Raw genomic sequence first — 15,071 nt, forward strand, 5'->3', positions numbered from 1 at the left:
TCTCTCTTTTCTTTGCTCCATTTCTATCATGGAACACTGTTCAAACCTTAATCAGAGCAGGAAAAGATTGCTACTGCCCCCTGCTGGCTAATTCTCTCCCCCCCCCCTTTTCAAATTTCATCTGTGACTTAAGGATGCCCAAAGATTTTGAGCCACTAAACAGTAGAACGAACTTTCACAACTAGGGAGATAGACCCTTTGGGAACAAGAGGCTAAAATCAAAACAGAACACTCAAGTGCCGAGAAAGGCATAAAGATATTCTAAATTCAGTTGCTGATCCCTGCGAATTTCTCTTTTTCTTTCTTTCTTTCTTTTTCTTTTTTTCTTACAAGAAAGCTCATCTGTGCCGAGGAAATGTACCCTCCATTTCAGCACAGGACTTCCCTTTTCCTCTGGCTTCTACTGACCAGATGTTGACTTCCCGCACCCATTATCATTTCAGTACTCTGGATGTTGTTCTTTGTTTTCCTAGTTTACTTTTCCGACGCCTAAGCCTCATTCTGGTCTCTTCTGCTTCAAACTCCTATCCCGCCTACCCAGAGGCAGACTAGCATTTCTAGGAGCTCAGACCCTAGCCTTTCTCACCTTTTCCCTCTACCAGGACCCTTGTCGTCTTCACACCCTTTTCAGTAGCCCCCTCATCAGAGGAGCAGTCACTCTTTGCATTTCAACAGCAGGCGCAACTCCTCTTGAATGCCTCTCTCCGACCCCCGCCCCAAGCTACTGAAAAAGGAAACATGCGCACTTCAGAGCTAGGAGCTGTCCGAGTGCTGAAATTTATAGGCTGGGTAAGATCACGTCTCCGTCTTTTTCTGTAGCCCTCATTCCAGCACAGGATCTCAGTAATATTTCCCTCTTTCCCCCAAACACTCCCACACACAGAGTCCTTTATTCTCCCTCATTTACAACTTCTTTTAAAAAGAGAACATTTCCTAAAGAAAGGGGCTTTGCTGAATAGAAAAGATATAAAACAAAAGCTACAGCAGCCCGACTTCCAGCATGGCATTGTCACCAGCCCCCTTTGCATGGTGATACGATTAAGGTAGCAGCATTTTTATTATTCAGGAAAAGCAGCTAGGGGATTCATCAGTTCTGAGGCTTTGTCTCTCCTGAGCTAACTGATGGTCCTGAGCCTTGGTTTGACCTGACCATGATGCCCAGGACTGGCACTTTTTGTTTTTTCTCAGCAAACTGTACAACCCCAAATTTCTTTTTGATTTTCAAGGAAACTAGATTCCTGCCAGATTTTGAATCTGGACAATAAATAGACACTTTGTCCCAGTCTTCTTTCTGGAATCATTTCGGGATATTTTCCACAAGCATCACAGAAACAGGAATGAACCGGCAGCTAGTGAACATTTTGACAGCCTTGTTTGCATTTTTCTTAGGGACAAACCACTTCAGGTAGGTGAAATGATTTTGCATGCTGATATTTTCCTCATGAAAACTGTTTGAAAGAGAAAGTATGCAATGCTCTGTTTGTTTTTTCCCTGCATCATACTATTTTAATGTTGTAGAGGAGAGTTTGGTTTCTTTTGTTCATTTAAAAAGCTTAATTATGGTGGGAGGGAGTCAAATGTTCACAAAAGCAAGTTTCATGTTGCATAGCTGTACTCTGTGCATTTCAACACACATTTTCACAGTTAATGTGATATTAAGGTTAGACTAGTGAGTTGTGTGCTCTTTACATTTCTATATAAGGTTGATATCTTTTGCTTTCAAATTCTTCTGGAAGTCATTTAAAGGGTTTATTGGGTGCAATGTTCTTTTTTTCATATGGTGGAAGTGGTTAGATTAATTTCCCAAGAGCATGCTCATTTTATGTAAAATGAATAAGAACCCTGATTCTCAGCCAACTTGGGACTTCTGTTATATTTTACCAACTAGGAGCATCCTATGAAAGCTATGATTTAGGAAATTTTTTCAAGTATTAAATATCTTTATACAACTCCATCTTACTGTTCAGTCTATTTGAGAATTGATTGCATACCAAAATTTAATTAAAATGACGTCTTTGTATTTATGCCTGTATGAGAAATGGGGTGTGTATAATTAAAATGAGTGAGAAGTCATTATTTGCATGCTTGCATTTTCAAATAATTTACTAATTGTGAAATCAATTCATACTTGAAAATATCAATTTTATTGCCAGTGAGTGAAATAGCCAGTTAATGGTATAGAGTCTAAGACAGCCTAGACAAAAAAAAAATTATTAAAACAAAATATGGGACATTTAAAGTTTTACAAGATTTCATGGTATTTTTTCACAGAACCAAGAGAAATTCAACACATAGAAATAATTCTATGAGTACTGGGAAAACCCACTATGTTCCTTTCAGGTTTACACCTCTTACTATCACTAAGAAAAATTGTAGGCTGGGTTTTTATTAGAGTCATCACCATCATTACCATCATCAACATTGGCCTCACCCCAACCATCATAATAATAAAATAATACTTGATTAATCAGATGAAGCTGCATATGGGAATATGAGTATTTCTGGATGACCGTACAAATTTTTAACTCCTACCAAATGTTCTTATCATCTTTGCACTTATAATTAATACCTCTGATTTGTTGGCATGAGTGTTGTATTATTTTAATTGCAGATTTATAAAATTATTTAAAACGCACACACACACACACACACACATATATATATATATATATATATACACAAGAAAACACTTTAATGACATTCAGTCAACTACCAATGTATTGTGAAAGAATTCACTTTGTTACAAACCAAATATGCCATTTTTACGTGCTTGTTATGACTTCTAATATGGATATGAATATACGAGAAATTTTCCAATCACCTTTACTGATTTTGATAATGTGAAAGGTAGACTGGTGTAGAAATGATCTCTCATTAATGCTTTTTTGGAGACTCAACAATTCATATGTTCATATATGAATAAGAACTGATAAAATAATTGAACTAACATACTCATTATTGATCTATTTTAAAATGGTGGTGAAATTCCAAGTGAAGGTTCTTTATTGGACAACATATTAGAAAAGATTAATGCATGATAGCTGTAATAGAATAGTAGCAAGTGAGAAAATATGCATGTATTAATTAATGTTACTATTCAGTCTATCTTATTATTATACATTTCTCATGAAGGATAGAAGATACATTTAAAGACGAAATGCAACAATTTTCATGGTCATATGGAAATGATTTTACATTTATCACATGAATTTCACAAACTGTCTTTAGTTCTCTGATAATTTTAAAAGCAAAAATCTTTTGTATATCCATGAAATCTGCAACTTGAGTGTGTATACATTTTATCACCTTAAGCAAAACAGAATTAAAGTTCAGAAACTTGGGTGACATTACCCAGTATTTATCCTTTTCATCAGTTGAAGTTAACTTTAGAGAATGTACAGTTCAGAAGTTGATCAAAGACTTCAAATTTTTCTTCTTGTTAGTATATTAAATGTCTTTGCCAAAATGAAGTTCAAATGTTCTGAATTAGTTCTCAGAGGATGAAAGTGAAATTCCTGCTAAAAGAGTTAATAATGTGTTTAGGGAAGCATTCTGCAAAGACCATGACTCCAGGTCTGGGAAACATCCCTCACAGACCCTGTCTCCATCAGACTTCTTGGACAAATTAATGGGAAGGACATCAGGATATGACGCAAGAATCAGGCCAAATTTTAAAGGTAGGTTTCAGTGAAAACTTATGCTACAGCTTTGTGAAACGTTTCAGGTGTCAGAATGTTTTACACTGAAGAACACATATTGTAAAAGAGAATTGCCAAGTATGTTGCTTGTTTTACTTTGGCATTAAAAAAATTATCTCTAGATTAAAACATCTTAAATTTTATTTAGCATTTCACATTTTCAAAAACTTGTTTTTATTCTATTCTACAAGTGACCCTAGTGGCAGAGATTATTGTCACAATCCCTATTCTGTCTTAAGCAGGACTGTGCCTGAAAGTGAGTGCAAGAGCAAATGATAACGTTTGCCTGCATGAACATCTATGAGGAAACACCACAAGTTCAATGGTTACACCAAAACATTCAGTTGTTTCAAATATCGATATCAAAGTCAAGTTGACATTATAATATAATACATGCTATTTTACATACTATCAAACCTCTTTAACTTTTAGATTCTGTTGAGAAGAGGCTTTAATTTAATATAGCATATATTTTCAATTCTAAGTTACTTAAATATTCCAATTGCTCATTTGAAGTTATTTATCTGAAATTAACAAAAAGAAAGATTATAGGCATCTGACATACACCTGTTAGAGATGATACTTTCTTTGTTCAATTGGGAGAAAACAGAAGATTAATATTGTTTTTATTGGTTTAACATTACAAAATACAGTAATAGTCTGTAGAAGTGATAGATTTATCCATTTGGTTTTGTTTCACTTTGAATCAGAAAAAAAGCTATATTAAGGAAAAAACAATTGTTGCTAGAACTGAATTGTTCTAATGCTTTTGTTTTAATACATATTTTAACTGACAAATGTCCTTTCTGAAATAATGAGTGTTACATATTGCATTGTGAAGTGTTCATGATATTTTATAAAGGGGAAGACTTTTAATCTAACTGTTATGTAGTAATTCATGCATCAGTTTGGTTTTTCTCATTAGTAATTTAATCACATTACTTTCCTTGAGTTTTGATTCCTATTTATTGGCAAATATGAGCATGAAAACTAAATTCTAAATTTACTTCTCACTTAAATGTAATGCCTCTGAATATACCCAGTTTTGAGCATATTCCATAAAATTGTATATCATATTTCTGGCAAAACAAGTATCTTTTTAATTGAAAATGTTGCTTAAAAAGACAGCTAAGTTCAGTTTTCCTGAAGAAAACCTGTAAGTTTATTCAGTTTTTTACAGTTTTGTGACCATTGCTCAGGAACTCAATATTTGAAATGAAGTTATATGAGGAACAAGCCAAGAGTCAGCTTTCAATAGGATTGGTCACTCACATATTAAGAGTCTAAACTATAGGCACAATACTGAGTGCTGGGTGCTTTGGAAAGCTGAGAAATGAAATGAGTGTATATCCAAAAATATTCACTGGGAAAAGAAGATGTTACATAAATAATTATAGTATTTGAAATAAATTGTCATCAGGTAGTATGGATAAAATACAAGAGGATTCCTCAAAGTAAAGAAAGAACTTCCTAGTAAGCCATTGATATAAAGCCTCATTTCATCCAGATAAGGAAAACTGTTCAGATTCATAAGTATCTTTGCCTGATAATAGTAATCGCTTATCAATGTCAAGTAGCAGTAAAGCAAGCATTCATGTGACCACTTACTATTTTAATATTCACATAGAATTAATTATCGTTTTCACAATTTTGTTTCTGCTGTGAATGTCACTCTTTATAAATTATATTTATGGTTCTAAAAGATAAATGAATGAGGAGGTTGAGGTTAGCAGTGCAAAATCATTCTTTTGTGATTTAGCAAATATGTAAAGGAAAAAATAAAGGATTTTAAAGGGCTTATAAAAGATAAATGAAGAGAATATCACTTTTGGTTCTAAAGTGAATGAATGTCACTGAGCTTTGTGTTTTCCCTTTAACACTCCACGACAATAAACACTATTATTCCTTCACAACCATATTTCGATAGACCATTTGTATCAGACCAGGTCAATTACTTGACATTTCCCAAGGTGCTCTTTATTCTAGAGAGCTTGGTATTTCAATGTAACAATTCTCTAATATTTCAAGATAAGACAATTTCTTATCCTTCACACTCTAATGAAACATTATATGTCGATTAAGATGAGTATGCATACTTATGGATTGTTAATTAACCCTACACTGTACTTAAGAGGCCAGGGTGATAACTTATTTTATATGTACACACATGACTTTTTGGCAATGTAAAGCAAAAATCATCCTCTTTTAGTAGAATAAGGAAATAAAGAATGAGAGAAGGAAATGCAGATTAAATAGTGAAAATTAATGCTTCTAATTAACTTAGTAGATATTGAGGGTAGGGCTTTGGACAGTAATAGACACAGTGAAAAATAAAAAAGATCTTGACTTAGCAGGGAGAAAGAAATAAAAATTGAGATATAATGGGGAACTTGGAGCATCAAGAAACTTGGAAGAAAACTACAGCACTTATATTTTCTTGGTAATGTATGAGTGAGAAAATTTATATAATGTGTAGAAATGAGGACCAATCAAGAGATATAATTGCATTTAGAATAGTGAGAGTCTCCTTGTAAAGTGGTTGTGATAATAATAAACATGATGACACTGTTGATATTGACAATAACAGTGATTAAGAAGAGATAAAGACAAATTTTTACCACAGAAGAACAAACACAGAAACCAAATATGGGCTATTAAGGTAAGGAGAAAGGCTACTCTATGAGCCTTAGGAAATCTTAGGAGATTCCTCTGTCTTCCTTGCTGCTCTACATTGGAAAGGGGAAAACCAAATGCAAATGCATAATTTTTTCCTATTGGAAAGCTTTTTTTCCCCCAAGTGTACTTTCAAGTCAGTAAAATATTGCATGTCTATTCCATGTCCCTGATGGACTCTGAAAGATGTCATAATGGGCCTACATATACGAAGATACAAGCTAGGAAAAGAAACCAGAAATGATTCAGTCTTAGGCCCTGTATTTGAGAGACATTCTTAGAAACTACAGGAAAAAAATAGCTTTTCTGCTGTTCTGAGGCACAAGTGTATAAACAAAATCATGAGTCAGAGTTGCCAATTGAATTCTATCCATAGGATCCATAGAGATGCGAATCAGATCCTGTCAAAACTAAAATTTTCAAATTTCCCTATGCAGATGAAAACACAAGTATGCCCATTCACAATTACCTTGTCCTAAAACCGTGGCAAATGGTGGTTCTGTATCAACAGAGACTCCTCTTTCCTCCACTGGGGTGACTTGTCTCATTTTAGTTGATTTATCATGGTGCTCTTCCATCACCTTACCACATTTGCCTCTGTCACTATTATTGTACCTGGAAAATGTCACGTTCAACATTAAGCTTTTAATGAAATGCTCAAAAGTGGATAAAATGCATTAGTTCTGTTTCTCTCATTTTGAAACAAAGCCTTTATCTATTTTAATACAATTTTCTTTGAAAATAAAATTAACTTCAAGTTAAATCCTTAATCTCATCCCAGTGTGAACAAATACATTTCACTATAGCAACTTGGGGAATAGGATTTGGTGTAGATAATATTAGGGGGTAATATTCATTCCTCATCTTTGTGCTTGCCATGCAATCTAATTTTTTCTCATGTCTAGAGATCTACGTTTAAAAGTGTGATGTGTGACATTAACACGTACATTTGCATTCAACATAGCTTTCTGCAACTTCCAGTGAGTTAGCAGCTAAAGAAATGTTCCATATATAGTTAGAGCTGGATTGATCCTCTTCCGTGAAGCCAAAGGTTTTCAAGCTTTGTTTCTTGGAGACTCTGTAGCTCAATGCAGTTGAAGTTCAAATATGAATTTCGATGAGAAAACATCTTTCTCAGTTAGGGATAATGTAGCCAACCATGATTATGTCTTTGATAACATAGACATTAGACATTACTGTGAATTCTAAAAAGGAGGGACACAATGCTTCTAAGTATGAAGCATGAGTCTGCAGAAAGTAGCAAAAGCCCTCAGGCACTCTAAAGGATACCAAAACCTTGGTTATTCTGAGATCCTTGTTTTAGTAGGAACTGCAGAAAACATTGGCTCAGTTACCTTGGTAGGACATAGGGGATCATATGAGTTATCCATTGCACAGTTACTTTCTTCACAGAATTCCTAGTCTAGCAGTCCAGTCATCCTTGTTCCACATCTAGCATCTTCCTATGAGTGAGTACATACCATATTTGTCTTTCTGAGTCTGGGTTACCTCACTCAGGATGATTTTTTCTAGATCCATCCATTTGCCTGCAAACCGTATGATGTCATTGTTTTTCTCTGCTGAGTAGTATTCCATTGTGTATATGTGCCACAATTTATTTATCCATTCTTCAGTTGAAGGGCATCTAGGTTGTTTCCAGGTTTTGGCTATTACAAACAATGCTGATATGAACATAGCTGAGCAAGTGCAAGGAATAGGAGACCATGGTAAATGAAGACCACATGAGAAGGTGAGAAGGGGAGGAAGCAGAGAGCTAGGGAGGCCCACGGAGATCCACAAAGATACCCCCGCAAAAGACTGCTGGCAATGGTCGCGAGACGGCAGGAACTGACCTACTCTGGTGATGGGATGGCCAGACACCCAGATAGTGGTGCCATAAACCCCATCTAAGGACTGAGGAATATGAAGGCAGACATCCACGGCTGGGCCCCTGGTGGAGCACTGGGAGTCTAATTAGTGAGAAAGAAGAGGGTTTATATGAGCGAGAATTGTTGAAGCCAAGGTTGGATAAAGCACAGGGACAAATAACCAAATGAATGGAAGCACAGGATCTATGAACCAAAGGCTGAGGGGCCCCCAACTGGATCAGGCCCCCTGAATGTGTGAGACAGTCATTTGGCTTGATCTGTTTGGGAGGCAGCTGTGCATTGGTGCCAGGTCCTGGGCTTGTTGCATGAGTTGGCTGTTTGAATCCTGGGACTTATGCAGGGACACTTGGCTCGGTCTGGGAGGGGGAATGGACCTGCCTGGACTGAGTCTACCAGGTCAACCCCGGTCCTCGGGGAGACCTTGATCTGGAGGAGGTGGGAATGGGGGGGGGTGGGCTGGGGGGAGGGGTGGGCGAGAGGGGGAGAACAGGGGAATCTGTGGCTATTATGTTGAACTGAATGGTGTAAAATAATAATAATAATAATAAAAATCCCAAAGGAAAAAAAAAACAAAAAAACATAGCAATAAAATGATTCATAAAGATAAAAAAAAAAAGAATTCCTAGTCTACTTTACTTTGAGATTTCCCAGAATTAATCAACAGGCTTGAAGTAAATCCTTTTTAACTCCTTTGGATGGGAAAAAAAAGCCCAATGAAATAATGCCAATGTTGAAATATATTAGAGCAATTGTTAGCAATATATAAAATGCTTGATTTTCATATATCTACAAATTTCAGTGTGAAATATAAAGTATATAAATACAGCACATGATATTTTTGAGACACCATTTTTAAATTACAGAAGCAGCAATCATTCAGGTGGACTAGAACTAAGCCAAATTACAAGATGATTGTCATTTCTATTAGGGAAAAATTGTTTGTCCTTTGCTACATACTGAAAATAGATGAAACTAGAAATATGAGGAAACTGGAAGACAACTAAGCAAAAGAAAAGAAAGAAAGGAAATTAGATGACTGAAAATAAGAATATTATAATTTTAGGACAAATTATAAAACCACTTTTCAAATTATTTTCAATATGTTTATATACCTCTTTCCAATGCACAATGCACATATAATGTGGAGATATATGCATATATATATATATATATATATATATATATATATATATATATCATGCATTAAGGGATCTGAAAGATATGCAGGAGAACATTGATTATCTCTCAGAAGTGGGAGTGGCTACCAGAGAACCTAGGATAGAAAGAAATTTTACTTTTCTCAGCATGTCTCCTGAATTTTAGTCATTATACACACTTCCATTTCAAAAGGAGAATTAATTGGTAAGTACTTATTGAAAGTTATAATTCAAGGAATGGTCTCTCTTGAATTGCTCAGACTTTGGTTACAGATTAGAGCAATTGTCACTTTAGGTACAGTAACATGAATGTGGCCTGATTTCAAAAACATTCAAACCTCCTGCTTGCAATTCCCTGACTAATGTACTTCTTAAATTAGTTTGCTACTATCATGCCTCAAATTACAGAACTGTTGCTTCTGTTTTTGCATTAATTTTTCATCACATATTAAAACACATGATGGAACTAACAGTAAAGCTTATCAGTTACTTTCTCCAAAACTTATTTGAGAGTATTGTTTCTAGTTTGGAATTAGGAAGTAAAATGTACACCCTAGGTTTTGAAGTTTGTTTTAATTAATTCAATTTTTCTTTGATTTTTATACATATATAAAAAAATCATTCTAATTACTCTTATCTCCCATCCTGTCAACCTCTCAAGCCTCCCTATACATCCATTTCCCACATTTATGTCTGTTTTGTTTTGTTTTGTTTTGTTTTGTTTTGTTTTGTTTTGTGACCCACTGAGTGAGTTTTTAAGAACAAGACAATAGTCTGAGTGGTGCTGGCACAGGCCTTTAATTCCAACACTTGGGAGGCAGAGGCAAGTGGATCTCTGTGAGTTCAAGGCCAGCCTGCTTTACATAGCAAGGTCCAGGACAGCCTCGGCACACAGAGAAACCCTGTCTCAAAGAACCAAAAAGAAAAAAAAAAGGACAATTAGAGGTAAACATGTGGGTAACAATAGAAAATTTATATGTAGCCGTTTTGTTCAAGAATGATGTTAATGAAGACTTGAACATCTGAAGACCACTAAGTGCATCACAATTTACTTTACTTTTTGTGTGATGTATGAACATCGATCAGCATATCTATATATACACTATCCCCCAACCCTTGCCTTAGGCCCACAGGATAGTTGTCAGGGATTTTAGATGTTATCAAAAAAGAAAGCACCAGAACATCCTAATGATTTCTGACAAAGTACATGCCAAAAGATTTAGCAGTATACAGGTTAGCATTGTGGACAGAGTCCTGGACTTAGGTCTTGAAGATTAGCATTCGTGTTGTGGTTCAGCCACTTTTGAGAAAAGGTGTCTTCACATTTGTTTGTGTCTTGTATGTTCTTATGTCTTTAGCTTCCTCATTTAGGCTTTTCTGAGAGTCAATTGAGCCAAATAGGGTCATGATTTTAATTGTTTGCAAATAAGTAATTCTGATTACTTGCATAAGACTTGCACAACATTGAGCCTTTCCATCACAGGGTCAGTTAGAGCCCCAGAAGCTATGATAGAAGGAAATAACAGACTTCTAAAAGTTATTCTTAGATTTCCATAGATAACATTGTGCCATGTGTATGCTTAGAAATTCATGTTGTATTAATAAGTGTGTATGTGTGTGTGTACACAAATAATACAAAAATAAATATATTCAGTTATGGAGTGATGAGGGGTTTTGAGGCCATGAGACCTCACTGCTGCCTGGGGAATCTATTGGTAGTTAATGGTTGGTGGACCAGGAATAAACATTTTCTTCAGTGCTATAGCCACTGTTAAGGTGCCTCTGCTACTATAACTGACCTCTCATCCACGCAATCTTAATGAAACTTATTAGTCAACAATAACAACAACAAATAAACATGAAATTATAAGGCAGATTAGTTGTGAAAAGAAAAGGAAGCATCAGGCATGAGAGGGTATAGAGTGGTGGATATGCTCAAAATGCATGTAGAAAAATGTTCTAATACAACTCATTATAATGTATAGTTAATATATTTTAATAAAAGAGTAATAAATCACAAGTTGAACTTGTTTTTAAAAGACTATTATTTATAATGTGAGTTATTATTACCATTCTTGCATTCTTTAATCCAACACTTACTGTGACTGTCAGAGCTTGTGACTACATGCTCATAGATGTCAGATTTCTTTTAATTGGAAGAAACCAATTAGAAACATTCCAGCATATTAGATTCTACTAACAGTGATTCCAAAGTAGATTCTATGTATCTCACCTAGTTTTCCTTTTATTAGTTCAGTGGGAGCATTTTTACTGTGAATAGGTTATTTGAAATGCCTAAATATGAAGCCAAGAGGGAGCCATTTGTATGAAGGCGTTATCTTTACCTTTTAAAATACCACCCAGGATTATTATGTTGGATAGTCTAAAAGAATAAAGCAAATAAAACTGCAGAATAAATTTCATCCAGTCCTTGAAATGGAGATTCTGAATTTAACCAAAGCTTCTGAATTTAACCGGGCTTTTGCCCAGCTGCTGTCTTTACAAGGTTCATTACACAAATACATGTAATTGATTTCCAGTTTTACAATAAGTGTTTTAAAGAGAGTGTTTGAGCTCTACAATATAGGAGATTATGAGCAAAAGAAATAGAGGCCCATCATGTAGTCTTTGAGAAAGTATTGCATAAATTCTTAGTTGATGATAAGAAAACCCCATATATTTGTTTTCTTCACTGAAAAGGCATAAACATCTTATGCTGAGTTCAGAAGAGCTTTCTGACCCTTCCTATTCTGAAGGACAAGTTGTTCTATTTTGCTGATAAATCTATAGTTTGATTTTTAAGAAATGAAAATTAAAAGATATTGACATGACTATCAAGGTATCTTAGTAGCTAATCATTGGACAGTATAATAATTCTAGTTAGAGTGATTAGGTGAAACACATCTATCAAGTTTCTTAACATGACTTTTGGAAGTATCATTTATTTCATATTTTTTTCATTGAAATATTTTCTCATACAATATATTCTGATCATAGACGCTATGGCATATAGCATTTGTTCATTGACTTCTCTTCGGAGAGGACTGTTCTGGATATTTTTGACTGATTATACATACTGATTTTCAGAATGTGTGTTTTTTCTTTCATTCCTATTTATTTATGTAAAAAGTTTTTTTTTCATTGTACATACCAATCTCAGTTCCCCCTCCCACCCCTTCTCCTGCTATAACCTGTAAAAGCCACCCAAGGATCTATTGGAACAAAAGAATAAAGTATCTGAATGTTATTCAGAAGTGTGGAGACATTTAAGAACAAAGTCAATAGTTTACATGGCTGAAGTCACCAACCAGGACAATCATAGGCAAATACTAGTGGAAAGCTGAGCTCTCTTGCAGTCTTGTCCTGAGGTGTACACCCAACTTTCCATTATGAACAGAAATACATCAAATAGTGGCTCTGTTTTCATGCACACATCCATGCAAGAGGCTAAAACAAATCTTGGATTGAAAATAAATGTGGGAAATTCAAAAGCACTTGTAATATATAATACAAGACAGCTTTTATTTTCTATATCTTCTTTTATGTGGAGAGGGATACATATTTTCTTGGGAGTAAAAAGTCTAATTCATTTGTGTACTGTCAAAGCATATAATAAATTGTTATAAGGGATCATATTTGTGTACACAAAATGTACTTGTAAAGATTTTTTATCTTTATGTTTGAGTCTAAACATATATTATTTGTATATCAATAACAGCAGTTTTCACTTCTATTATATCACTTCTATAAAGATTAGGATACAATTTGTAAGCTGGATGGTGAATAGTCCAGTATAGAAATGGTATGGCACACTCTAGTTGAGTATAAGAGGTTTTACAAAAACTAACTTCTATAGGGAAAGTGTGTTACTTGGGGACTATCAATAGTGAGATTTGAAAGTGTAAGAGGTAGTAGTTACATAAGGTCCCCATCTAAAGAAGCCAGAAGCAACCATTGGTAATGGGGAAGCAACATGGGCAATCCATGCTACCTTACCAGAGAAAGCCAGGGGATATATATCTTGACCTAAGTCTTCTGTTTTCCATTCCCAATGGGAGCTTTTTCAGCCAGATTCAGAGGTTAAGAGAGTTCACTGATGTAAACCCTGGAGACTAGCTTCCCAGGATACAAAGAATAGATAGCTAAGAGAGATAGATGGTAAAGGGGGTAAACAATGTAAGGTAACTGACCCAAATGTCAATTTATAAGCAAACTTACCTCCATGTCACCACTCAGATAGTCAAGTGAATACCTCTAAAATGTATGCTAAGTCTAGTGAGCTTTCCTTTATCAGTTTGGAGAAAGAAGAGAAATAAAGATGGGATACTACTCATATGTGTGGTCCTGATAGATAAAATACTTCAGGAAGCATAAATGAACATAATGAAGTGTGATATTTATGTGTCCAACACATGTGTGTTATATGTGTGAAAGATAAGACTGAAACATGGAGAAACAGAATTGATGTGGGGGATTGAAAGTGAAAGGTGTTCTTACTGGTAATAGAGTAGTTTCCTTTCTGTTGGATTTGGTAGGTTTGCCAACATTAATGTGACTGCCCTGTGGCAATTCCATGAGATGCACTGTGAACTTACATTTGGGTACAAGATGTGATGCCAGATGTACTCAGGGCAATTTTTCTGAGATATATTCTTTGGTTCGTGCTCCTTAGTTCTACATATATCTGATAGATCATTAAAGAAAGAGAATGGTTGGGTGTGGGATTGAAAGAGCATCGAGCAAACAGTGCATTTCCAGGAAATGTGAGAACTGGAAAGTGTTGCTTGTTTACCATTCTCTGATCCGAAGCTATTTATTGTAGCAATTCTGATTCTCTAGAAAACCTCAGCCACTTTAGCATAGACATTTTCTTCCATTTTAAAAACCCAAGTGTATGTGGAATTTAATATAATCTTTGGTCTTCTAATTTGTTTCTATTTAAATATCTCAGTGTTGATTCCTAGGAATCACTTCATGTCCAACAAGGGAGTTAAGATTTCTTTTTATCAGATATTCTCTTAGAAAACATATTTTTGTCTTCACTACCCACAAAGGTATTGAGAAACAGGAACTTATTCATTTAGCTTGGAACCTCAAAGCCTCTGTACAGTAAGTGCCTCAAGTATTTGGTTAACCTCACTGTGGCCACTCGTTAGATTATATGATCCAGTATGACTTACAGCTATACCACATAATATTCACAATTGGTTTCTTGTATTCAACATTTTCCTTTTAATTGACTGATTTTACTCATGGGCTTTGTATAAAATATACTGGATCAAAGGATTTAGAATTTAAAATATTAAAACAAATTAGCAACAAAACAGATGTTTTTAACACACAAAAAAAAAGATCAGGGAAATAGGTATGTTTATCCTGATTTGAACATTACACAGTATATCCACCTACTGAAATGCCACATAAAAATTTGCAAATGTGTACAATTTTAATGTGTAAATCAAAGTGCTCTACACTTCTTATATTTGCCTCTGCTGAATTCTTGGATGGAGGGATCTAAAACATTGAATAAATCCTCTAGTTTCCAAAGTTTAACCACTACAAGGCTAGCCTATTTAAAGAATGATGCTTTCTTTATCGTGTTTCCCCTATGACACTGTGTGACCAAGAGTTGAAACACCACAGAGGGAAAAAAA

At 35.0% G+C, this 15,071-nt stretch overlaps 1 protein-coding gene across 3 annotated transcripts in view; it reads left to right on the forward strand.

Annotated features, from left to right (window-relative positions):
• Positions 1 to 341: 341 nt before the first annotated feature.
• The window catches only part of Glra2 (glycine receptor alpha 2), a 203,813-nt gene continuing 189,083 nt past the window's right edge, over positions 342 to 15,071 (forward strand). For 2 of the 3 annotated variants that reach the window (XM_028883529.1, XM_028883531.2), the window contains exons 1-2: positions 796 to 1,405; positions 3,544 to 3,677. In XM_028883529.1, the coding sequence (XP_028739362.1) occupies positions 1,338 to 1,405; positions 3,544 to 3,677 (202 nt within the window). In that variant the 5' untranslated portion in view covers positions 796 to 1,337. The other variant, XM_028883530.2, reaches the window with a different exon arrangement.

This window comes from Peromyscus leucopus, chromosome X (genome assembly GCF_004664715.2).
Source record: "Peromyscus leucopus breed LL Stock chromosome X, UCI_PerLeu_2.1, whole genome shotgun sequence".
Lineage (NCBI taxonomy): Eukaryota > Metazoa > Chordata > Mammalia > Rodentia > Cricetidae > Peromyscus > Peromyscus leucopus.